This window comes from Cygnus olor, chromosome 11 (genome assembly GCF_009769625.2).
Source record: "Cygnus olor isolate bCygOlo1 chromosome 11, bCygOlo1.pri.v2, whole genome shotgun sequence".
NCBI lineage: Eukaryota > Metazoa > Chordata > Aves > Anseriformes > Anatidae > Cygnus > Cygnus olor.
The window spans coordinates 10354146-10381518 of record NC_049179.1 but is presented as its reverse complement, the minus strand read 5'-3'; the positions used below and the strand labels follow the sequence as shown (position 1 = coordinate 10381518).

The 27373-nt window shown below is 41.2% G+C and overlaps 1 protein-coding gene across 1 annotated transcript in view; it reads right to left on the bottom strand.

Annotated features, from left to right (window-relative positions):
• MYO9A (myosin IXA) overlaps window positions 1-27373 on the bottom strand; it is a 188654-nt gene that overhangs the window by 86806 nt on the left and 74475 nt on the right. Inside the window, 3 exon segments of the mRNA XM_040569396.1 lie at window positions 12814-12903; window positions 20519-20645; window positions 23305-23402. Of these exon segments, the coding sequence (XP_040425330.1) occupies window positions 12814-12903; window positions 20519-20645; window positions 23305-23402 (315 nt within the window).

The following is a 27373-nucleotide window of genomic DNA, read 5'->3' as shown; positions in this document are numbered from 1 at the left end:
ATTTCTTTGCGATGAGTGTGAAGTTTGCGAGAGTTTACGTAAAATGCAGTAAAGGCACAAGTTAATTTCTTTAAGTAAAGCCACTCACCATAAAACACTTAAGGTTTGCTGCTTGTGTACAACAGAAATGGAGATTCCTGTTCTCTACAGGAAATAAGATATGAATGCAGGAAGAGAGGAAATATCCCGCTCTTCCTTAGGGCCTTTGATAGACTTCCTATCATTTCTATACAAGGATGAACGGTGCTTCCAATGAAATATTCAGGAAAAAAAAAATCAGGATTCTTCCTCTTCAGGAAATCCCTCAAAAATCCAATCTGTATACATATTTATAGTGGTTCTATGGGGGCTTTGCTTGTTTGTTTTTCTTTTAATACGTGGAATACATTTTCTGTGTGTTATCCAATGAACCAATTCTCATTTCTGCTTGCAGGGATTTGGCAGTAAAACCCAGGAACATGCTGATAGCCTACAAAAAAAAATTTAGAGAGCTATTATCTGCAGATCATACACAGGATTTGATTTTTGCTATAATTTGATGTCTGTTTTAAAATCTTTATCAGCCATTCCCCTTTTTTCCCATTTATTCTCCAAGGTGAAATTCAGCTTCATAATTACATCTGTACTAATTCTAACGTAAATATCTTATTCCAAGATGACTCAGAGGAAAAACCACATTTTAATACACACTGAATTTTGCCCTTGGTATTCAACTAATGTTTTCTGCTGTTGCCTCCTTCAATCACTGCTGTGGGTTTGAGCAATATCTATAATTTTCAAGTAGGGGGAAAAAACAGGAAAAGAAATATATTTGTTTTTATTGCACTCAAAGTATCGACAGAATTATGCTGCATGTGTAAGTAAATGCTGGAATAAATCAGCTCCTGTTCTTAAAAACATTTTACTTTAATATTGGCAATGCTTAGCCAGTGTGATTGGCAATGGTTAACCAGCGAGATCAGAAACAGCAGAAACAAGAGCACCGCCAGCTCCTGTAACACACCTACTTTTCATCTCAGAGGGGCTGAATCAACAGGAGCAGGTCTTGGGCATTCAGCACACGCAGGCACCTAGGTGATGACATTCTCTGCAGCTAGCATGAATTACGTGAGCACATAAAGCAGACACAAAATACAGTTTTACTTAAAACTATCTCAGAGGTGCTCAATTATCAGGTTACTAGTAAGACCGAGCGTGCATGCACGCGGAGTGCACGTGTTGGGGGAGTACCACAATTATGTTAAAATTAAATGTTCATCTCTGCTGCTGTTACTGCTCAGTGAGGGCAGGGGAAGAAAAACATTTGTAAGGTGGATTTGGCTTTTTTGGCACTTGAATGGACAGGAGAACAGCTGAGGCACTGGCTGTTAGGTCTGTCACCCCCGCTCTGAAGTGGAGCGGCAGATAAGAAAGGGAGAGACTGTGAGGCTGAGCTAGGGAAGGAGCAGAAGACAAGCAGGCTGGTGATGAAGTGAGGTAGCACTGCATACAAAGCCTGGCTGCGCATCAGATCCTCTCTGTGGCTCACCAAAGCTGGGACAGCATGTCACTGGTCTGCCAGGTTTGCAAAACAGATGCATAAGCTATAAGCTGGTGGTATTAGGCAAGGTCTAAGTCCCTCTTTTTGTCCAAGTGCAGGTTTCGGTGACTAACTCTTATCTAATGTCGGGTTCAGTGGGTCCCAAGTCACACGAGTGCACGGAGAACGAAGGCTTCCTGCTGCTCTGCTCACTTTCTGTGCATTACCCAAAGTGTCGTGCATCTGGTTTGCATTCACAGCCGCGTCCTGGGGCAAGAAATAGATTAAGCAGCTTTTGTGGTTCCCCTTTGGGTCACAGGACATAGGCTGAGACAGGCGGCCTTAGCTTTTTTTTTTTTTTAAACAGGGGCTTAACACCCAGAGGAAAGTACTCTTGCAGGATATCAGACTCGAGCTTAATCCCTATCTTGGCATCAAGAAGTATTATATCATACTCGTGCTGAGCAAGTATGATGTAATTTTCCATGCTCATATTTTATCTTAGCATCATATTAAAATCCTGTCATTCTCTGGCTTGCTTTTCCTATGAGACCTCGAATTGTTAATGCATCATGCTGACTTGAGCCTGGAAAAGGCTTTTTATGATTTTTGTTTGCATTGATTAAGGACGAGGAAAATCTTTAGAAGGCTCACAGGAAGAAGAGAGGGAGCAGCAGATGTAAGAGGAGTTTAATCACCAAAAAGGAAAAGTTAGTTTCGAAATGCTATGAGCTTTTCTATAAAGGTTCATTTTTAGGTTTTATTTCTATCAATGTAGCAGCAAACAATATACCCCCCAAAAAAACCCTAAGCCCTGCACTGCCCCAAGTGCTGGTGTCTGAGCTCCCAGCTGGCTGCCACGTACCTGCAGAAACCTCCTGCTGTCACCCTGAAGCCAGGGGACAGCAGGGAGTGGCCTGCCAGGGGATCAGTAAACCCAGAAGGTATAAGTGTCCCTCATGCTTTCCAGAGCTTGCTTATCATTTGGTGGACTTTACAATGAGAAAAAAATAGACTGAAATGTCATTGCAACACTGAACCGTTCTCCAATGCAACACTGAAAGAAGCATTTTAGGTATTAGAGATATTTTTAAGTCACTTATAAGAGGCAGAGCTTTTTATTGTACTAGCTTCCAACTTACCTATCAAATGCTTATTAACTTTAACTCATCTTGTGCTCTCCCTTCTCTAGCCCTCATTTCCCAGCGCCTTCCCCGATCTCTTCCATCCAAAGGCATCTCCCATCCGCCCGCCTGTATTGCTCAGAGGTGTTCAAACAACGCAGACACTTCCCAGAAAATCCAAACCACAGCCAGAGAAGTAAAATCAGTGGTGCTGCCCAGTGAGTCTTCATGTCTCAGTATACCATTAGGTTAACAAGACAGTCCTTCAGAGCTTACCTGCTAGTCTAGCAAATAGGAAAACCCAACCTTTATTATTAACTAAAAAAAAAAATTTATTTATTTTTTTTTAAGATGTCATTCCACTCTTTTCATTATGTGTTAATTTGCTCATCCTTGCTCCACTCTCTATCCCACTTATGTTCCCACTGAAATCGCCGTTCCTGTACTAACACGACTCCCGGGGAATAACCTTCCCCTCCTTACTCATCCCTCCTGTCATCATACGTACATAAATAGGGAAAACGAAGTGGAAAATCTGAAACAAGAACAACATCTCCTGTGGGTGTCAATTGTATCTCAGCTAGTGGTAGGCAGGACTGAAGAGGACAGATGGGAGACCCGTCATTCCTATCACGAACTGCAGCCTGCCTGCTATTTATTTTTAGAGCTGTTTTGCAAGCTCCCGTCTTTAATATTGTTGTATTGGAGATGAATATTTGTAACATGCTCTGGTCATGCTTTTCAGAAAAATCACCCAGGTTACAGTCAGAACCAAACTAAATCAACAAAGATCTTTTCAGTGATTTTCTCAGTCTCCACGATGGAGCCATGTGGTTGCAAATGTCATCTTCCTAAAAAGATTTTAGTCAGTCTTCAGCCTTTGTACAATGTGGTTAGAAAATGTGATCTGTAACAAATTAAAAGAGAAAAGGAACAAAAAATACATTCTCTTCCTGAAATAAAACTCATCCAGAAAACAAGTCCATGGTTCTCACTTCTTCCCATGGAGGCAAGGATGCAAGGAGAGATGTCCTACTGAAGGGATGATCGTGAGCTCAGCATAAAGAGCTGCCGAAGAACAAAGTCACCGGGCAGCCAAATTTGAAGGCAAAGGAAAAGAGAAGTGCTTTTCTCCACCCGTGTTCACCCAGAGTCTGTTGTATCAACAACTGAGATCCCACTCAGACTTCCAGCTCTTCCTTTGCCCGTGTTTTCACAGTGGAACTGGTACATAAATAAATTAATAGGTTACTCAGTGACACAACACAAGGCATGTGACCTGACCCGAGCAGGAAACCGTAGGCTACACTTAAGGAAATTTGTTCCCAAGCTCACGGGCACCATGTACCAGCATTCCAACTGTGAAGCACAACACATGGCCAAAAATAGCACTTCAGCTATAACAGCCAAATCCTGCCTTTCTGTTGACCCTTCCCAAGCAAAAGATGCGATCTTAAAAAAACTTGTTTTGCCAGTCTATCATTGTCCTCACCACAGGTGTTGTGTTTTTTGGGCAAGCCTCCTCAATGCGAAATGCATCCTCGTCACACCTCAACTGCTCCAGCTACGGAGGCACGGTCTGTGCCACACACCCCGTCCAGCCACTGAGCTTCTATACCTCGTCCTACATCACGTGCTGATGAACAGCCTTATCAGACGGCTGAGAAATCAACCTGAATTTACTCATATTGAGATTATATAGAAAATCCCATATTCCTACCAACAATACCAAAATGTCATGCTGCGTGGGAAAAGCTGACTTGCTAATTCAAGAATGGGTGGTTTCCATTCTTACAAAGCTTTGAGTTTAGTGTAAATTTAAATTAAGAAACTACTGAGGACACATACTAAGGGACTCTGTGAAATTAAAGCACCTTTTCAGTAATCAAATATAATTAAAAGAACCTTTAAAAGAGTCTAGAATGGATTTGATGACAGAAAGGGCATCTGGAGTGGGGAGGCTGACGATGGGCAGAGCACTCCATGGAAAGTCACCATTTCTCTTCCTAAAGTCCTTATTTTTGGAGTCTGCTCAGAATTCCAGAAAGCTGAGTCTTCTATTTTCCAAACACCAGTGCCAACTTGATAGCACAAACACTGCTGATACACAAGAATTTACAGGGCTGCATGGGCACAGAGGAGAGGAGTGAACTGAACAGCTCTGGCATGGCAATGTTCAGATAGATGCTGTCACCATGAAGCTCTGCAGCTTTGGGAAATTCTCATAGACACGAGCTCCATTCAGCCAAATCTCTGCAACATCTGCCATGCACAGCTTCACGGAAACATGAGGGCACATAATCACATTATACTGTAAAAAAAATCATCAAAGCAGGTTAAAAAAGACCCGTCATTGATGGACTCGGTCTTCCTAACAAAGGAAGGATACCGCATCTCACAACGAAATATGTGCAGCCCACCCAACCTAGAAAACCAGGAATCTTGGCTAGTCCATGCTCTGCCACCGAGCATGTCTGTTCCTGGCATTTTGAAGAGAAAATGAAAAACCTAATCCCATAAAGAAGTTTCTTTTGAAGTTCTGCATCGACAGTGCCTTCATATCCTGAAGCAGAGACGCTTGCAGGTCTCTTATAAGCTTTGTGGGGTTCCAGGCTTATTCTATTAATATTTTTCTGTAATTCTGAATATACTCATCAACGTACCAACTCTTCAAAGGAATCCTGCTAAGCTCCAAACGTTAATGACCTGTGGTGACAATGAGTCTCATAAGCTAATGGTGCCTGGTATAAGTAGGTGCTTCCAGCAGTTTTGCTCCTTTCTACTTTATTAAGTGTCCTTATACTTCAGGACTGAGAATATCCATCCCATTTTTTTGCATGCTATTAATTATTTTGTCTCCTTTCCACTTTTTCACCTCTGTTATTTTCAGTCTGTTAAGTATTCATAGTTAGTTGCAACTATGATATTTTCCTTTGTGCTTTTTTTTTTTAACATCTTAGATAATGTCATGCCATTTGAAAACTTGGCTGTGGAACTCCATTCCTTTTCTCTCTATAATGGTCTGAAAAAGGCATCAGACAGTACCACCACTAGCACATGAGCTAATGAAACATCACTCAGCTCTTTGCTGTAATGGAATACTTTTTTCCTCTCATTAAGGTCTGCTCCACAAGGCTTCGCTATCTCGCATTTCTGCCAATTAACTGTTACCTCGCTGAAAATAAAGTGTTTCCTGCAAGCTCAACCCACAAACACGGCACGGTTTATCATCTGAAATAACCATCTTGGGAGTATCTCCATGAACACACCAAAATTCATCCCAAGTAAAGACAGCTGGGGTGAAGTCACACATCATGACATGAAGAAGAGATCCGATGGCTTAGTGTTACCAGCAGGGAGGATGTGCCAGCCCCATCAGCCACCCTTGGTCCTGGCTCCTCTCTCCTCTTCTGAAGCCAGCACAAGGCTGGTGCTTGCTGGCCTTTTTTTGAACCAACTGAACTTAGCCAAAGGACACAAACCCAGTGGTGCCTCTGCTCTCAGATTCTCTCCAGGCTGGCTAATTGAGTCAGCACAGCCCCAGGGATGACAAAGAGAGAATAGCAAGCAGCAAGAGGCAAGTAACCTCAGCCCCTCTTCACATCATCCTCAGAGGGACTGCCGAACTGCCACCTCCTGCTTTTTCATCCCACTGAGTACGCAGGTTCAATGCTCATCGCTCTCTGGTCTTTTCTGTACCTAGTAGATTTTCACGAGCCTGAATACTTCTGTTAGCAACTCTGACCTGAATTGCATAAGCGCTTTTCCAAGTAATCATCAGCTGATTTCACGCGGACCTACAGCTGCATGTAATTATGCAGAATAAAAAGCATTTTGCAGATTGAGAATACATTCAATTGCAATTTGGGCGTTCAGCATCCATCACAGAATGGTTACAGTGTGCTTCCATGGCCATGCACATGGCCTGCATCTAAGAGACATGTGCTGAATTACTGGCATGTAGCCATTTAAGCAAAGATAATGACAGCACGTTATCCTGTATGAGCTTGGAAATAAAAATTTCAAAAAAATATTATCACTACATGGAGTTTTAGATCTAGGGACACTCACGGCCACGCAAAGGGACTAAAAGAACTGTTTGCATCCCATGTCTTGCTGTCACCATAAAGACAAGTGCCACAGTGGCAGGAAACTGCCTGCCTTCCTTTTGTTGTGCTCCGCCACCTCTGCTTGCAGGGATAGCCTAGGACACACCATCCAGTCTCTTTCAGGTCCTCTGGCTTTTAAGATGGCTATTTTCCATTTACAACGATGAATACACATTCAGTTAACCAGAAGACATTTAGTGACACTCATCACATCAAACAAGCAGCTCCTAACAGCTTTCCAGACTTGAAGGAATTGAAGATTCGGGTTACTTGTTGCCCAAGAAGTTGTCTCACATCTTTCATTTCCCTTCTCTTTGGTGTTTTCACATCAGACTTCTTCAGAAAGTGTAAATTAATTAATTACTTCAGGGATAAAACCTCCTTGGTCACAAATAGCTGACAACTATACAGGTCTGTTAAAACAAAGTCTTTTTGCAAAGTCATTGGCTTAAGTAATGCCAACAGAACTAAATGAATTGAAGGCATCATGGAAAAATCTGTTTTCTGGAAAGATGTAAAAGAGGATTCATTAACAGACGTATTTACTTTGATAACGAGTTTCTTTCCTCATCTGATGAAGGACATGGAAAAAAACACTGAGGCTCTGGTGAAAAACAGAGAAGCAGGTGACAGATGCCAGCACGATAAGCAGAACAAACGGGATGGAAATGAGGTGGGGACGGGTGATGAGCTCCGATATGGGGCTTGACTCCGGCGCCACGGACAGGGGGAACAAGCTGAAGAATGCGGTGGTCGATCGGAGAGAGAAACACTAGTCAAGATGGATTTCAGAGAGGTAAAAGACTAGATTAGTCAAGGCACAAAATAATTGTCTCGAAGCCCTGCAGTAAGCTGAGGTGGGAAAAAACAACTGAATTCTTTGAATTATTTAGATAGAAGCAGGAAGACAGATGTGGCCCAGAAGGGCAGTTCTTTGCGCAGATTAAGCTTAAAATGATGCTCAGATTACACACATAAGGAAGAGCGAATTTTTTTTTTTTGCTAGCAGCCCCCAGGTTCTACAACAAAGCTTTGATTAAAGTGCTTTGCTGCTGGACCTGCTGCATGTTCCCTACCAGACATAAGTCAAGCTGCTTAGCATTCAGCACGTCTGTTGTTTTTTCTTTTGGATACCTGAAATGTGGCTTATGAAACTTTTCGACCTGTTGGGGAGGCTGCAAAAACACATGTAATGATAGATGAAGAAACAAAGTCTGGAGTTGAGGGGCACAGCAACTCTCAGAAGACATTACTGTTCTGCTACCATTAAAGTCCCATTTTTCTCCATTTCATTTACGTGCCTGTTGCAGTTCACCTTGTTAGGAAGGAGAACCACGTGGGCATTTCTGCAGCCACGGGGAAGGCAAATCTGAAGCAAAACACCACCCGAGAAATCACCGACTGCTCTCTTGCTCCCGTAGACAGATCTTCTCTTTTCAAAGGGTCCTCACTGTCGCATTTTGTTTGCTCACTCAAGTGGAATTGGCCAGCTCATTGTTATCAAACACAGCGCTCACCCCGCACAGACACACCGTGGTTTCTCTGGAAATCCATTAACTGCTGCTGGCTACGTTAATACACAGGCTCGCTCCTGATAAAGACATTAGCAGCTGTTTTGGGCAATGAACCTAGACCTCCGAACAAAACCACAGCGTTTTATGTCTGTGCAGCTTTTTCTAAGTTTATCTGCAGCACAGAGCTTCTGAACCTTAGCACTAGACCAAATTATGCAGTCATTTCAAACACTGCATTAAAATACCATGAAGCTGCTATAAAAGGAAAAATGAATGGTTCCAGGAGGCAGCTCCACGGCAGACAGCCCACTGTGGGTCTGAAGATAAGAGGCAGCTGCCAGAGGTAAATATAAGCATTATTTATGGATGTGGTGTCCTTGCTCATCTGAATTTCGACAGCCATTGGAGATGAAGACTGGATGTGTACAGGAAACTCGCTCCCCACAGGGCTCAGCTACACAGGGGGTCCAATCAAGCCCACATTTGCCATCAGTTCCAAAAAAAGGATTGCAACTACAAAGCAGGGTCGATTTTTACCTTGTAATAGCCTGAGGACAGGCAGCTTGAACTGGGAACTCTGTTCACAACAGTCTTTCCACTCCTGGTTGCATCCCTGCTCAATAGGTGCTGCTGTCACACATCTTGTATCTACCTGTGTGACACAAGTAAGATGAAATCTGTACATGTTGGGAAGAACTTGCTCAGCTGAAAACAGCACCAGCAGCTGCTGGGGCATGGGAGGGCAGCGCTTTTGCTTTTTGCTGGAGTCTCACCTTCTTATTGGAGTTGAATAATTATATGTTAATTTGATTGAGATCCTCCAAGGCCACCCATCTTATGAAAAGAAACCCAGAGTTGACAAAGCCAGCATTTCTGCCTAACTGAAAAATGGCATGCAACTCTTAAGAATAAAGCCAACAAGAAATGTTGTAATAAAGAAGTACAATACGAATAAACACAGCGACAGTTGCAGCTGTCATCTTCAATGCCATGGGCTTCAGGCCACTGGGATCTCCCGTTATAAGTTGTCATCACAAACACTGCTCGAGGACATTTTGCAGTACCTTTTACCGAAGCATCAAAAGATGTCAGAATAAAATATCTAGTTTTACTTAAATTACTGCAGAGACGAACAGAACAGGCTTACAAAAAGAGTCTGATATAAATTTAGAACTGTTATGAAGGAGAATGTTTCAAACGAGGAGCTGCCAAGTGCTCGAACCACAGTTTCAAAAAAAGCCCCAAACCACACAATAGTGTTTCTAATCAGCGTACAATAACAACGCAGCGAGCAAGCATGCGGATGGGGAGGAATGCGGCATCGCTGCAAATCCAACAAAGGCATCCTCTTTGTGGGGCTGCAGCTCGGGACAATCGAAGAGAAAAGACTTAACTTTGTATAATAAAGCCCGATCTCAACTCTGATGCTTCCAAGCCTCTGAAAGAAAGGATTACTCCAGGCTGGCTGCATCTCCTCTGCCCATTCAAGACTATTAAGGTGGGGTGGCAATTGTCACGGTGGGACCCTGAGGTTACAAACCTCACAGCAGCCAGGCTGCGATCAGACAGAGAACATTTGCCATTTCACATATGGTATTTCCCATGTCAACTTGTCAGCCACACATATTCCAATGCTGTTTGATGGAAGAGATCAGCACACATCAGCCCCTGGGCAGAGCTCACAGCGAAACAGTTCCCGAACCCAGGCTGGAAGCACGTGGGAGCCTCAAAGCTCAAAAACCCATTCAAAATGTAAGATCTCGAGGCTTTCTATGTATGAAAAATGCTTATTTGAAATTAGAGCTCCTTACTTATAACTCCTCTCCAATAACCAAAGCCCAAGAAGCACAAGACAACCAAGGTCTGTAGGTGCCTGGTCTGCAGCTGGGGACACACCACCTTTCTCACTGTGCCAAGCAATCTCATCAGTGGTACTGGAGGTAGATGCCCAGTGCTACCCCCAGAGCCCCAAAAGTTGCTATTTCCACTCACAGTTTACACAATGGGTTTCAGGACCATAAACCTCACTTCTTAGAGTCCCTTCTTTCAGCGTAACGTTCGCTGAGTTTTTGCACTTCTTTTAGTGACTGCAGCTCTGTCCAGACATTTGGGTGCAGGCTGCGTGTATAAAATTCTTCAAAGCCTTACAAGGCACTTAGTAGATCCAAGCTGCTCTTCTTGATGGTGTGAAAGAGCAAGTACATGCCAAGATAACATTTTTACAGTCCTTTTTTGAGAGCCACTGCCGTATAGCCTTTTCCAGACAAATTCCATTGAATTCCACTAAAATTTTCAGACTATCAATGATCTATGAAAAAAGCATCGAGCATTTTAGCATCTGGAAAATAATGTAGCTGCTACACACATCATTGCTTTATCAGGAAAGACAGCTATGAGCTGTAGGAGTCGTGGTGAGACAGTCATGTCTGCAAATCCTCAAACCTCAAGCACTCCATCCATTTGAGCCAACTGTAATGCTCTTTTGTAAAGCACACAAAAATAACCGGTCACTTGGATCCCACTAAGGCCAACTGTGCTGCTGGTCCAATTAGTCATGAGTGGGATGATCAGATAGTGGTGTCCTGTGCAAAGCCCTAAAACGTCCCACAAATCCTACGCTTCCTTCCTCATTCAGACGGATTGGGATGTCTCCTCTCCTGCTCCCCAAGACCAGGAGGAGACCTCTTACTGCAGTGACGTTGCAGTTAGAGCAGCTCAAATCCTGCTCTAGGCTACGGAGCAAAAGCCAGTCGGTGGTGAACCACAGAGCTCACTGGCAAATACATTTTGGCAGTCAGGGTGCTAATGCTGTAGGGACAGCAGACAGAAAGTGCGTGCAATGCCTGTGTTTTCTCGATGAAATTCATGGCTTCTTACTTAGTGTTTTAGTCATGAGATTACTTTAGAACATAATCATCATGTAATGAGCCACTGGAGTCTGATGCTCCTCTGTCTTCCCCCTCACCACACCCTGATTTTTTTTTTTTTCTTTTTTAAACCAGATATTAGTAACAAACCTTTATCAGTGAATACCTGAGATTTGTGAGCAGAGACATCACCAAGAACATTTTGGAAAGCACCTCTGAAATTCATGCTCAGAGAGTTTTGGTAGCAACAGGGGTCCTTGATCTCCACAGAAGAAACATATAAGTAAGACTGTTTCGTACAATGTCTGGTGACTAAGCATAAAATATTAGAAGAAACATTTTAATCCAACCTGCCAAGTTGTGAGGTGAGGTGGCTGAAGGAGCAGTGGTGCATTTTGTTCCATCATCACTGCCACTGGGAAGTAACCTCCAGCAAAAGGGTGGTAATGTTTTAAACTATTCCAGCAATTTCCTAAATCTGTGCCCAAGCCATACAGGGAAAAAAAAATAAAAACCCCACATTTATTATACATCCATCACAAAGACGCAATAAAAGCATATGTGCCCTTTGTTAGGAGAGATTCAAACCTCGCACAAAGGAAATAATTTTCAACATGAGAGTTTGGTTTCAGTTACTGAACTTGAACAAATGATCTCAAAAGGGGAAAAAGAACAACACAAAAATCAAAATATTTACAGCCGACCCTAAATACATCACATTAAGCATTTACCTACTTGCAACATAACAGACTGATCTCACGGACATTGCTCAAGGCATTGCACGTTCTCATACAGCCATATGACAACAAGAAGGAACCAGCTTGGGCCACGCTCTACGCTCTTAAATTGAGGAATACAACAACAGTAGGTGCAGAAACATCCAAAACAAGTCTTGCAGCAGAACAGAGCTGATATACTTTGGAGAATATAAGAAGAAAAGAGAAGTATTTCTGTTTACCAGCCACAGAATGTAATTCAGAATTCCTGGAAACCATGTATTTAGGAAAAACACAAATTTGCTGACATTGTAATCCAAGACAGACCATAATAAAGAAGTTACTTCATGCAGTGCCATCCCCAAGGCTAGCAGCAGCACAGACTACCCTTGGAACAAGCTGAGAGAGGCTGATTGAGTCATGGCCACCCCAAAGCACCACACAAGGGCCGAGGACAGGAAAGGTCTGCAAAAACGATAATGGGAATTTTCTGCAGAGGATCTCCAGCTCCTCCCATACAGGAACCGTGACTAATGTAGGCACTTCAGAACCACACCAAAAATGTCCTGGAGGTCTTAGATCACCTTTCTGTTGTGGGATGAATCAGTGCTGCAGTTTAGGCAACCATGTGTGAAGACTACTACTTAACTCGTATCACTCACATACCTTCAGCGATGCACAACTCTGCTCTGGAGAACATTTACACAACTGTAAGTCATTAAACCAGTTAAACGCTATCACAGAACAACGCATAAATCTGCTTTCCAAGAACAGAGTAGAAGGTAAAGTCAACTGTTTTCTAGCTCCACATACATCAGCTTCTCCTACATTTACTTATTTTTCTGTAAGTAAATAAATACTAAAAGAAACTCTACCAGAGCTAAGTGTATGTTTCAAACTCATTTCAAAGCTTTGAAAACCGTCCCAAGAGTTTTCCTTTTAAAAATAAACATCATGTACAGACCTCTGCTAGTTTGTAGGGTAAGATGAGCTTCTCTCCTACTGTCACTGTCTTTCTGGTAACCAGGGCCTCAAAGAGCATTTCTTCTTTCACCTGAAACAAAAATCTTGATGTTAACAATTATTCTAGGAATAAGTTAAAAAAAAAAATCCATTCTGTTTCACCAGCCTTCACAAAGTTAATGTTCCATGCATAAGAATGAGCTAGATACTGGGAGAAGATAATTCAGCCCATAAATCCAGTATCAGAAAACAGACCACAGTATTCAAGGGAACCTGATTTTCTGCATTCAACCACCTCATTTCTAGCAAGTTCCCATCGGCCTCCTTTGTTCCTGCTGTAGCTCCTCCCTCCCATGCTTTTTTCCCCTTTGTTGGCAAAATAACTCAACTTTCTAGTGTTATCAAGATGACATCATACAAATTACTCTACAAACAAACCAAACAGTGTCACTGGTTTAAGAGATATATCTGGATGGGATTGGGTTTTAAGTTCTTGTTTTGTTTTCTGTTTTTCAGGGTGGGAAGAAGGCAGGAATTAGAAGGAGAAAGAAACCTTTTGAAAAGAAAAGCACCTTATATTTGCTCTGATATTCACACCTGATATTTAACTCCCTAAAGAAACCAGTTCCCAACCAGGTGACAACCACTTGCTAATCAGCCATTTGCAGAAAAGTCAGTTGTATAAACACAGACACTTGGGCAAACAGGTAAATGGTGCCAACAAATTAAAGTTCCCTGCTACTAATTGTCAGGAGAAAGCCTCCTGCTCCCCAAGATTCAAGTCCCTGTTATTTTCATCTTCTCGAGAAATCCCGAAGTGTGTCCTGTCTACCAGAATAGATGATGATACGCTCGTGCATAAGTTAGACCTAAATACTTTGAGTCATTCACTCCTCTCTTTGCTAAATTCCAATGTTAAAACTGAAATTCTTCATCTTGGTGAAAATCTTTGAGCCAGGACTTAGCGGCTATGGCTTGACCCAGAGATACTGCCATTGGAGGATATGTAACGCAGGCTGTACAAGCTGCCTGCCCTAACTGAACAGCCCAATGTGGACACCAGACCTGTTCACCTCATCTGTATGGAAGGTTAGAAGCACCAAATCCATATTTCTGAAACCATCCTAGGCCTTTTTTATTTTTATTTATTTTTAAACACAGGTACATCCATTTATGATTTGACATTGATGATGCTAAACTTACCAGTTCATGTACTTTGACTTATTGGTTTAACCCAATAATGAGTGTTGAGATCAATGCAAATAAGCCAGTTGAGCCTAAGCTCACAAACCATTGCAAAAATGATTCCACTCTGGACAAAAAAAATATTTCTTTGTACCAGATGTACTGTCACAGGAGTTTCCCTGATACACTCCAATGCATTTGTATACAACTTTTTTTTCCTGCAACACCCAGTAACAAAAACTTTTTGCATCAGAGAAGCAGAAAACAGCAAGTCACCAGGCCACAGCCTTCACCTACCAACAAGTCCTTACCATGAGGAATCGAACTTCAACACCTTGAGATTACTCTCACTTGTCCTCAGTTAATACCCTAGAGCCCCTGGTTATTGCAATCTTATTTTGCCTTTCAAAACAAAGTGGGGGAAAAAAGTATCTTCTGGTTAGCCTGGAAATCCACAGCAAGTTTTCACATTTGGTTTCCATTCCTCTACATACAGCAAAATGGCAATTTGCTAGGTTCTCCAGCCAGAACGACTGATCATTTTCTGCATGTGCCACTAAAGCACGAGCTGAATCGACCCAGTCCTCATCTCGGCTCCCGGTTCCCACTCGGTTCCTCTTCAGTCCCAGGCTCACATCTCATTGAACACAGTTGGGTCATTTGCTGACTCGAGCACGCAGCCAAAAACAAAACGTGGACAATTTTTCAGCAGCTTGCAACTGCGGGACATCAGCAGACATCCCTCAATTGCAAAGCCTGGAACAAAAGTGAGTTTTACACCGTCCATTTTGCCGCATGAACAGCAAATGCACTGAAGTAGGAACAAGGGAGGACTGCTGCAAACCCACAGCCTGCGTGCTGGCTTTTTTTTTTAAACTAAAAAAAAGCAATAGGCAGAGGGGTATCAGATGGTTACTAATCAAAACAGTCCAATGCAATATTCTTGGTGCCCAGACTAAACAGCCTGAATGCTTCCAAGTCTTGGATTTGTCAGTAAACATAGGCATTTTAAATGGTTTGAACAACTACCCGTACCCTTCGCCTTCCCCATCTGTCTGTGGTTCTCCATAGCTTCCTCTTCCCTGAGCTCTCCGGATGGGTAAGACCTGCAGATGTGTGTCCTACATCCCAACCCTGCTTATGATCTTTTCATGAGAAAACATACTTGGCAAGGATGGGAAATTCAGCCCCAGAAGGGGATCCTCCAGGCCTCTGCCTACAACTAATGCCCAGCAGAGCTTGGTCTGATTACTTCTCTGCTGAGAGCCAACACCTGACAAGGAGCACTGCTGACTTGGCCAAACTTTAATTGAAGGTCAGAGCTTTAAGGTGTCTGATTTCTGATGTCCATAGGAGCTTTCTAAAGATGAATTCAGCATATGCCAGTGACTAAAGATGCCTGGTACACATGGTTGCAGTTTCCAAAGTATGCATCCCAAGCTTCCTCTGCCATTCAGTATGCATGATATACTAAAATGGAGACAAAACTAACCTAGGAGATGAGCAAAGAAGAAAGCACAACTTATTGCTTTAGTTTGTTCCCTGGGAGTCATACTTTTAGGTTACGTTTCATGGATATTTGCTTTCCAGTGCTAAAAGGGCAAGTCTCAAAAAAGCTACGTGGCCTGTAGGAGTTCCTACCTTAATTACAGGGACAAAATACAGATGTTAGAGTTGAATGCCACAAGCAAGTTGAACTGGAATGGCTGGATGACTAGATGACTAGACCTCTAAAACGCAGTGAAGGATGACCTGCAACCCTGCCACTGCTGTAAATGTCAAGAGAGGGAGGCAGTAGGGACAGCAAGGACAGCCGGGCAGCCTCCCGCAAAGGCTGGGCAGGAGCCCAGGCAGGCTGCAATTACTTCTTCTGTAATGCTAGGGTATTGTGTTATGAAGTAAAAGGAACCATTTCCAGCTTGAGAGCAAGAAATCTTATCTTTTTCTCTCTCCTTCCAGTTGCTTCCATATTTGAGAACAGGATTGAGATGTTCAGTGCTCATTTGAAAGCTGCTTGGTATGGAACGTAAATTCAGGCAGTGCTAGGATGGACTTCATTTTCTATCAGCTCTTCCTGAGAAAGAGCAGAACTTTCTATTCTGACTTTCTTTCAAGCCAAGCTATCTGACTGGAGATCTGGCTCAGAGCTTCACAACCCCAAACTTAACCAGAGAAGGGATGCAGAAGAAAAGGCTGGATGCCATGCTGAGCGCAAAGCGCCAGCTGCCCCATAAACCTCACCTCCTTTCCCCCGCTCTGTTACTTTCTGAGATGTCTATCACATGAGGAGCACGCCGTCTGTGGGATTCCTCTGCGCAGCCAAAGATAACTTTTTAGTAGAAAAAAAGTTTCACCACAGTTTCCTGTGGAGGTAGATGTTGGCTGCAAAAGCCAACATGGTCAATGTAAAAGAGAATTGGCAAAACTAATTTTGGATAGCTCATAACTTATATTTACCATTATTTGCATTGAGTCTGGTTATCTAAGCCTAACAACTGAATATCAAACTATTCAGTGAAGACAGGATTTGTCTTCCTTATTCAGTGCTCTCCATGGAAATAATTTCCAGTATTAGTAAATGCACATAATTAAAACATTCTTGCTTTTCTAATGAAAAAAACAGTCAACTTTAGGGTGATCTAGCACTCGATCATTTCTAATGGATGACTTTTGATAATTATTCTTAGGAATTCACAAATCAGAAACATACCACAATAGTTTAATAAACCCACAGATCCTTGCCGACTTGCAGCCCAAAGATTGAGTTCAGCTACGAGTTCTGAACAAACAGCTCCTCAAGCTGAAATACAGCTCAGGATGAATTACACATCCAAATACAAAACCCCTGCTGTTTTAAGTCCATGTTGAGAGGCCGGAGAATTTTTTTGTTTGGACTGATGGAAAGAGATGGATACCAATAAGCCCACAGAAGGAGCACTTCCAGGTTTTTCCCCAGAAGAGTTTTACACAATCCTCCATGGTTTCTGAAGAAGATTTCTCCCTCTGCCTGCAATAATTTCACTGCTTGCACAGACTTCCACGTCTGTTCAATCCATCAGGCAGAACTGACATCACGCTACAGCGCCGTATTTCAGCAAAGTTTAAACAAAGGCCGAGAAAAACCTGCCAAAACCCTCACATAATCCGCACGCTATGTCTGTTCTTGAGGAAAGGAATCAGGGTCTTACTGTAAATGGAACAATGATCCACGGAGTCTGGCCAAAATCCTATACTGCAGTTTGCTTTTTCAACAAATGCTGGTCTGAACGTTTTAATAAACTAAAAACATATTGGACTGGGCTGTCAGTATCTAAGAAAAATAAAATCCATCTCAGGTCATCAACTCCTCCCAGATTCCTTCAAAAATCTGCATATTAGCTTCATTTTATAGGATCAGAAGTCTCTTGATACAGTGGAAGGATATGTATCAGAAAGAGAGAAAGAAAGAGAAAACGAGAGAAAAAGAGGGAGAGAAAGAAGGGTGATTCAGTGCTGTTGCATTAACTACTGAAGTTTCCCCAATTGTCCTTAGAAACTCAAAGGCTCCATTCTTTCTAATGTAGAACAGCAAGCTCACGATACTTTTGGTCAGACTTGCCTTTGGAGGGGGGAAAACATGGCTAATTTTGCCTATTTGTTTCACTGCAGACAGGCTGGTTGTTCCTCTCCCCAAGAAAGCAACTACCCCCTTGGTTTTGTGCATCAGGACCTCTGGATCCCTTCTTGGCAGCTCTCAGATACAACCAATTCAGTGCCCTTTCACCAAACCCAATTAGATTTTTTTCTTCTCTTTTTCTCATCAAATCCTTGAATGGACAAATTGAGCAAGTCATTTAAGGAAAAAACAAACAAACAAACAAACAAAAAACACACACACACAGGATTTTTGTCTGTGTCAGATCACAGAATAGATGGTTCCTTGCATCATTTTGCTACACCCCTGCCTGTCCTGTCAAGCACCCAGTGGCTGTATGAAAAGAAATTGAAGTATTTGTCAACTAATATTAATTTTCTTCTGAGATGATTTTTCAGCCTTGGTAAGTAACAGCAAGAGCTAGGGAAGGAATTAGTAACTTTTTAAAACCAATTCATATTTTTAGTAACAATGGCATGAAAAGCAGAACTGTATACTTTTCAGTGACCACAAAATAAATAAATAAATAAAATTAATTACCCAAATGAGACAAAAATACAAAGTGTCAAATTGTTTCAACCAATATTTTTGGTCTCTGGCTAAGATTTCACCACACTTAATTTGGACAGTTTTAAGTAGCTAAGTGCAATGTAATAATGCTTCATCTGTCTGAACCCTTTAGTCCTCCCTTTGGTCAAAACTGAATAAACATTACAAAAGATTTATTCAGGTCTGCAAATGCTGAGCATTTCAGAAACAAATCAGCTTCTTCTTAAAAGGCATTTGCTGCCTTTATTTTGGCTGATCGGGGAGTGGGTCTATCAGAAATTTTACACCTGCAGGCAACGTCTGCACTTCCATCCAAATAAATGCAACTTAAAGAACAAGCAACGCCGCTTACCCAAACACAGCAGCACCTTTCACAAACCATACCTGAGATCTGTACTGCTGTTATCTAATTAACAAGCTTTTCATACTGTATAGGATCAGTCTGCTTGCAAAAGACTTACCAAGAGCAACAGAAAGAGATCATTTTGCTCAGCTACACCAGATTCTAGTGGTTTTTCAAAATAGTAATGTTTATATATATATATGTATGTACATATGTATATTTTCTAAACATTGTTGACACTATCTGCAAGTGAGCATGGTGTCCATACCTGTGCTGTACCGGAGCATGGCACTAAGCCACCGTTGGATCTGTATGTCTCAACTGATGCATAATTTCAAATGCACATGTGCAGAAAATACCCTGATACCTTACAGCACACAGATGTTGCAAAAGAATTTGTTTGCAGAAGAAAGCCAGGGCAAAGACCCAAAGCCTGGAACTTCTTCAGATCTCTAAGTCACTCTCTTATTCAAAGCTTTTTTAAAAAATGATTACTTCTTAAATGACTTGGCTCTCTTGCTACAACTTGATATGGCCATTTTTAACAGGGTCAGATCAACAACATTCTAGTCCAAACTCATATTTTCCTTCTGTTTATTTCTGCAGTCTGAAGTCCAAAATGCAAAGAGCATCCAGCTGCTTACACCCATATTTTACAGAAGCTTTCCCCTCCCTAAATTCAGAGCATTAATGAAGTGCTATGAAAATCTGCGAGCCAACTCCCAAGAGTTCAAGGAGTAAGATAGCACAACAGCTGTTTGAGGGAAGGAATGAGAGAGCCTCACATGTGCATGAAAGTACAACAAGTTATCTTCTGACAGGAACATAAAATTAGCAGAAGTTAACCTTCCACACCGTCCAGCAAGTTTTGAGAGGGACCAAGGAAATCTAAGACAGCTGGAGTTAGAGTGCTTTCCTCTGTTTCAGCAAGTTTGGATACAATGGGAATTGGTCAGGTGAGATGCGACAAGGACAATAACAAAGGAGCAGAGATTGCACAGTTGTTTTAACCAACTACAAGGATAACATTTCAGGATCACTTGGAGCTGCAAGTGGCTTAGATGGCAAGGATTGCTTCTGGCCATCTGTATCCACATCAAGAGGTTTTGCCCATTGCTCCTGAACACAGAAAGCAAGCACAGGACAACTTGACTCGCTGCAGTAAAAACTTCTGAGCAAATAATGCCACAATTTCATAACCTGCACAAGCTAACAGGGCAATCTGGTTAAGAACTTCTGCGCTGACCTGCATAACTGGATATGGCCCAGGACCATCAGGGCTGAGACACTGAAACCTGTCCCAAATGACACTGGCACAGCAGTCATCCGCAGAGAACAAAATCCTCTTTGTAAAGGCTCTTACACAGTAAAACAGCAGATAGCATCATCAGGCTCAAAACAGAATTAGATAAATGCACAGATAGTAAGTCCATAAATGGGTACTACAGGAAGCAGACTGAGATGCACCCTCCAGCAAGTCTACCACGACCTTTGTGGATGCTGGCAGAGTAACAAGAGACTGCAAAACATGTTGAATTCACTCAGAATCTCCTATTGCCACTACCTGAAACAGAAGAGTGGATCTCACAATTGCTCCAGTTTCTTGAATTGTTTCTAACACAAATACTGGAACAGATTTCAGGAGCATTGGGGAATTCTGGTGAGGGAGCTGATGGATGGCAATTAAAGAAAATAGCATGTTGAATGGCAGGTTTTCTTTCCACCTAGAACTGGCTTGCAATCTTTCAAATTTTAATCAAAGTAACACTATTTTCAGTCAATTAAATAAGTGTATTGAAGCTGAAGATTAGGAAGAAGAAAACTTCACATGAAAAGCCTCATAAGAAAATCCTTGTAACGTCTCACTGGCAAACACGAACAGGCTATATTAACATAAGACAACTTACCATTCATTGTAACTGGAAACAAATTCTATTATAAAATAAAGGTAGTTCATTAAGTGTGAAAGTTACAGGACAGAAAACAAAGACTTACCTCCAGCAGGTCCGACACGATAGGCAGTATCTCAGGGTTACAAATATCGATGGAATCATCCCGATAGGTCTTTTTTTTATAACGGATGTTTCCCAGATGTAGTATTGCAGACAAGAGAGAAAAAATTCTAAAAAGAAAATAGAGAGATCTCATTTTCACTTTTTTTTTCTTTCTTTTTTTCTTAAAGCTAATGAAAAAGCAAACCACATGTTCAATGCCAAACTCGGTTGCAAAACTTTTTCAAATATTTATCAGGATCCCATCACCATGAAAGCTGAAAAGCTACAAAAACACTTCCAAATTCTGTTTAAAAGAATGCAGCACTTCTCAGTCTACGTCTTGTACAAAATATTCTGTCCTTTCCAAAATCCCTTCAATTCCCAGACATCCAAGTGCCATCTTCATATTTGACTCATCCTCTAATTTTTAGTCTGAAGCAGTTTCTGTCCCAAATCTCGAAGTGTTTCTTAAAAATGATGCTCAAAATAAGCATCCACTTTGTATTTTTTTTTTCCATTTAGTCAAGTACTAAACTTGCATCAGTACAGCCTTCTTGAGAAGTATTCTGCAAAATCATTCAGGTCACCTAATTCTCAGCCTGAAGTTCAACACATTAAACCCATGGTTACAAAATGGCACCCCATATGAACTACAAAATGAAATCATCAGGGATGAATGATGGCTGACTTCAGCTATGTACTCCATTTGTCCCTCATTCTACACACTCTGGGGAGCTAAAAATGATTAAAATTGAATTTGATTCCTAGCCATGTCACCAGTGCGTCTGGACAACACAACTTCACCACTCCAAGCCTGTCCTTCATTATCTCTAAAATGGGGATACTGATTCCTCATCATGAATTACTTGAATGCCTTTATAAACAATTTTCTTCTGTAGCTGTTTCCACAAAGGTGAAAGCCCATGCTTTGCTACAAACAATCACTTCAGAAAGTAATAACAGCACTTAAAATGCCCTTCCCTTTTTTGCTCAGCTGGAGGTGGTTACTTTTTCTTCTTGAAGTTGCACAATGCCAAGTAGAACAGATTTGCTCATACAGCGAAGAATCTGCTACATTTTTTTTAAGAGAGGCAGACATGCTTTTGACAACACGCACTAGCAGAAATACAAGAACTTGTCCGCCGAGTAAAGTTATTGCACAGTAAATCAAAATGACATCCTACTCCATTCAGTCCAGACACTTACCGATTGCTTTACTCTGCCAATTAAAGTACCTTGCCGTACTGCAACCCTGCGCTGTAAGCAGGCTTTAGAAAACCCTTGTCTCTGAAACCTGATTCTTGCTGCGTAACAAGTCACCCGGGGCAGAATACAGGAAGCAATTTGGTTCTGCGCTGCTAGCTCCTTGCTGCTGCAGTATCTGCAAAGCAGCTTTGTCTCAAGTGGGATGCAACGGCATTTGCTCATGGAGCGAAGATGCGTGATGCTTGCAGGAGAACGTGAGTGCATGCTTTGTGCAAAGCAGACACACGTGAAGAATAAGGATCTATACTGATATATACCCTATTCATAGTAAAAGCATGTATACTTGGTTTATCTATTTGTGTGGAATGTATAGAGAAAAAGCAGTATTGATTTCAGAATTAATTTGTTATGCTTGGGATAAAGCATGAGCTTACAAAAATTATTTTTGGGTAGGTGAAGCAAGTTCTTATTGGAACAAAATGCAGGACAATGTCTCACACTTAAGGGCTTCTAGCTGCTGGCTCGGACACGTGTTAAAAGGAAAGAAAAACAATGCTTAAAAAAGGAGGGAGGTAATCCACCCAATTGCAAAATAATGTTAGATGTTAGCATCTTAAATGTCATCTACCCAAGGGTTTCAAGTGCCATTAGCACAAAGCAGTAATTCCTTGTTCCCACATAAACCTCCAGGATTTCTGATAAAGGAACAAGGTTCATTAAATTACCATTTGAACATTTTTACCTAAAAAAGCACAAGCTTTCTCACTGTGTTCCAGCTACTGATTTGCCTTTCAGCAATACTTATGATGTCAAAAAAAAAAAAAAAAAAAAACACAACAAACTCACTGTAAGATCATTTTTCAATACCTATTTTTCTAAGCCCGTTCCTAACCTTAGTAACTTACTTGTCAAATTCATTCAAACCTACTTGAGACTTTGGAACAATGAAGTTAGTCAACGATTAACACAACAGGAATTATTTTGTGGTTTCAGTGAAGAACAATCTTCATGTAAAGCATGTAATTCCTTGCACTCGGTGGAAGACAGTATTGCAAGCCAACTACAAAAATCCAGGTTTTCAACTGGCACCTTCACTGTGTTGGTGAATGAAGGCCAATTGGAAATGAGCCCTCAAAACCAGCAATTGCATGGAAAGGGATTAAGCATGATGACTAATAATGCGGATTTCTAATTAAAACGGGATCTGGATTCATGACATGCAGAGTAAAGCATAACTATTCATGAACAGTACAAAAAATATTTCCAGGCACCAACTTCCTGCCAACACTCAATTTACATAAAGGGTCATTAACTACACTAATGATGGGCATAGTTTGCTTATGCCTTTATATTTTACTTCTTTATTGTACAAATGGTCAAGCACCATTCTTTCTCGCCAGCCTGAAACGTTATGCAGAGCAAAACAGTTATGTTAGCAAAAATTATGTGATTTTTTCTCACTAACTATGGAGATTGTATTTACAGTAATATTTTATACGTATTTTATATTACCATATTATTTCAATTAATCAATATAATCTCTAATATGTTAATATATGTTAATATGGAAAAGAAACTCACTGTCTGCGAGTCTTGGGAAGAAACCCCACCATCTCCATGGCAAGTTGTAGACGCTCAAAGTCATGCTTCAAGTCCTCCCCTTCGACGGAAAAGCAGTCCTGTTGGGGTCAAAGAGAAAGATGAAGCATTGACACAAATTGAGGTCAGAACAGGTCCAGATGGCCAACTCAGCACTTCATAAATATCATCCTGTGACTTCCAAGCCTTTTATCGACAACTAGGACATTTCCAATCTGGCACTGGGAAAATGAGATATACAGGAGGCCCTGTTAACACGATGCAGACTAATGGTGGCTAATTACCCGACACCCACCCCCTCGGACACTGCTCTGAATCCTGTTCCCAAGAGAGAGCACGAATGCACAGCACCACAGCAGACGGAGCAAGAAGCACATATGCGATGCAATAAAAATCCAGGATTAGCTCCAGTGGTAAGGCAGAAGTTTTCTTCTTAAATATTGGAAAGCATGTACACAATTTAAAATCAAATAATAAATAACAATAATCAAGCTGTCTAGAAGAATCAGTTTTTCAGTAGTCTCTGTATAAGCAAATCAGAGTTGTCATATTTAAAGTAGCACTACTTGGCAAGAGTTTTGGACAAAAAACATATAGAAAGGCCGTGAATTAACAACAATATGCTGTGCATTGTTAACATTTACAGGCAGTTTATTCCACATTAAGTCCCAGTCCATTAGGAGTTCCTGTAAGTAAATGGAAGAGTTCTGTTTTAAACTGCTTCAAAATAAAATGCATGTAATTCCAGGTAAACTAACCAGTGAGTGAAATGCTGCATAAGGAAGGAAAAGTTTCAAACATTTTATTCACTATTCTAAATACTGGTGCATTTTCTTAGGGAATTTGAAGTCCAACACTTTTTATATCTCCCAGAGGCTAACGTGCCATGGCTGAATGCTTTAGTTATCCAGATTCTCCCCAAACTGATGGCAGTCACTGATGCTTTCAAAGAAATCAGATGACTTTCTGAGTCCAAATAACACTGACCTACACCGATATTTAGAGAACATAGTGAAACTTACTCTCCTTAACTTAGTAAATGAACTAACAATGCCAAGAACCTTTTGCAGGGTTTGACTCACCTTGGGTCCCCTTGGATTATTAATTATTCTCTCTCTTCATAGCCCAGATTTAATATTTTTTTCCCATTGCTAGCTACAGAAATCCCGGATCTCCAATTAGATTATTATGTATCACACAATATAGTGTTATCTTAAGCATCAAAATATTTAGTAACACTTAAATAGAGACTTTCTACAAGTTAATCCAGGTGTATAATTTAAAAATTGTAGCTGCTGCTGCAGTGACAATGAATTAAAGCAGCTGCATCCCCATGTTCTTTTGGTCAGTTGTCTGTGAATCATCCTTACACCATGAGCAAGTGTGCACAGACTTCTGCACAAACAAATCTGAAAATCTGCGCTGAGCAAAGCTACATGAATACAACAGTGAACAACATTAAACAGATACAAAGTAGTCTTAAAATATGTAAAACATAAATGTAGAATATATAGAATTATTTTATCATATCAGCTCTGCATCTCACAGTAGATGCAAAGTAGACATTTTAAGCCTTACTGGGGTATCAGTAGTATGTTCTTCATCCCACTAGGTAGCATCAGTACAGTGATAGCTACCAATTATAGAGAGAAATTCTTATTTAAGATATTTATGCCAACATAGGTAATTCCCCAAACAGTAGCCCCGTCCCCTCAACTAAACACTCGAGAAGCTCAGAGCACTGCCATAAACCCAGATAACCAAAAATAAAATCTATCATCGATCCTCAGGGGCAACAAGTCACTACTGCACTGCCAATCTAGAGATGTTGATGAAGAGTAGAACCATTTTGTGTAATTTTTAAAACCATACCAACAATCAATGAACACAGAGTTTTAAACTAAACTAGAAAATACCATGTCTGCCTGTTTTTAAGAAATACTCGTTAATGATTGAACCTTTCACCTTTTGTTACAGGCTATTGAAATTTGCCCTTTGTAACAGATGTATAGGCTATTTGCACGATTTATTGAAAGGAGTGCTGCATTGACAACTACACTATATATCAGTAGGGAACCAGCAATGGGGTTATATAAATCATACAATATCAGAATAAAAGGATCCTGGCATCCTTGGTCACTACAAATACGCTGCAGATAACTTGGAGGAGTTTTCACGCTCACTAAGGCAGGACCTGGAGGCTGCAGAACAAAAAATGCCTCGCAAATTCTACAAATAAGGTCTTTTTAAAAATCTTTTTAAAGGGATAACAAGTGCCACTTCTACTGGCCATCCACATTCCCAGAAACAATTTCATTTTGTGGCATCATTCATCCAAAATTGAGTCACAAGACAACACTGAAATACCATAGCTGACTCAAAAGTAGTACAATCTATGCCAAAGACAATTTAATGAACAATTTACATAACAATTCCCAAACTCATTAATCTGTATGGAAAAGCTTTTTGGAAATTATCTACTTAAAAGCAGATGCACTGGATCATATTCCAGGTCTGTGCTTGGTACTGTTTCCTAATGGATGATTATATATATATATACACACACACGTGTATATATATGTGTATATATATATATATACACACACATATATACACATGTGTGTGTATATATAATATATTGTGTGTGTGTGTATAAACACACATACATATATATGAGTTTCACTGATATTAGGGCAGACAAGTGTTATAAAATTTATGCCCACGTACCAAAACATTTATTAATATTCTGCTGGGCCAATTAGTTTCCCAGAGTGTTCAACACTTCGAAACAACAGTGAGTTCCCTGCTTACTATCAAACTGAAGCAATCCCTGGATTTCCAGGAAACCCTTAAAGAAGATACAGAAGGGTTTCTTTATAAGCTGAAAGTCTGCAGCAGGTAGAGCCCATTCCTTTTGCCACTAGCCCCTTGGAGGGAAAAGGCCAGAGGATGTTTAAGAGCAAATCTTCACTGAAGCCAAGATCATCATGGAAAACAACCCTCAGCAAATAAAATACCAGATCAACAGCCAAATTGTAAGGGCGCACAGTTTTGCTATGCAAACTAAGGCAACAAACCTGGGGCTTGGTTTTCTTGGCATTCCTCCAGTCGATTGTCCTAACCCACTCCTAAAGCGATTAAAGGCTTTGCAACTCATTACAGCATCCTGAGGCATACAGAGAAGCATCCACTCTTTGCTCCCTGGTCTCATAGGGCCTCATAATGATGCTAATACAATATTTGACATTTTTAAACCTCCAGAGGCTAGACTCCCTTCCCTTCCTCCTCTCCTAACGAGGGTTTGCATCTGAAGGCTTGCTGGTACTGTGCTGATTTAGCCTCAGAGAACCACAGCTCCTCCCCAGATCACCTCTTCCAGATACATTCACTGGGTTTGGCAACCATTAAGTGAACAGCAAAATTAGCAAGGACAACATGCAGCTGGTTGAAAACATGCTTTCTGGTGCAAGACACAACTGACACAGACCATCACAGGGACACAGCTGCAGGCCACACAAACCCAAAGCACACCACTGACCGAAGCCATCGCCTCTGCCTTAGATGCAAAAGAGGAGCTGGGGAAGGTAAGAAGCATCACGGTCCCTTTTTTGGGTAGATCCATATGGAAAGGACAGCAGAACTATTTTAGGAGAAGGAATTGTTTGCATTCTCAGTAATAGCAGGATTTGATTGTCCCATAGATGGCTGAGGGGTGCTTTTGGTTTTGTTGTCCTTTTCCTGGAAACTGAATGGCAGATAGGCTGCGACAATCACCACGAGCTGACGCTAAACAAGCCATCTCTTAGCACTTCCAGGGGCTGATTTGCAGTTGTATCAGGAAGCAATTACACTTCTCACAATGCTTCCACATCACAAATTACTGTGTGATGACCAATTTACATGAAACAATGTGTATTATATACCAGGAAGGAACGACTGTGAAAACTAGGTGACTGAATCCAAACCAAGCTGCTGAAGAAGCTTTCCAGATGGAAGTAAGCAAAAAAGGGTAACAGAAAGAGCATCCATGTTGTCACCAGCTAACACACAA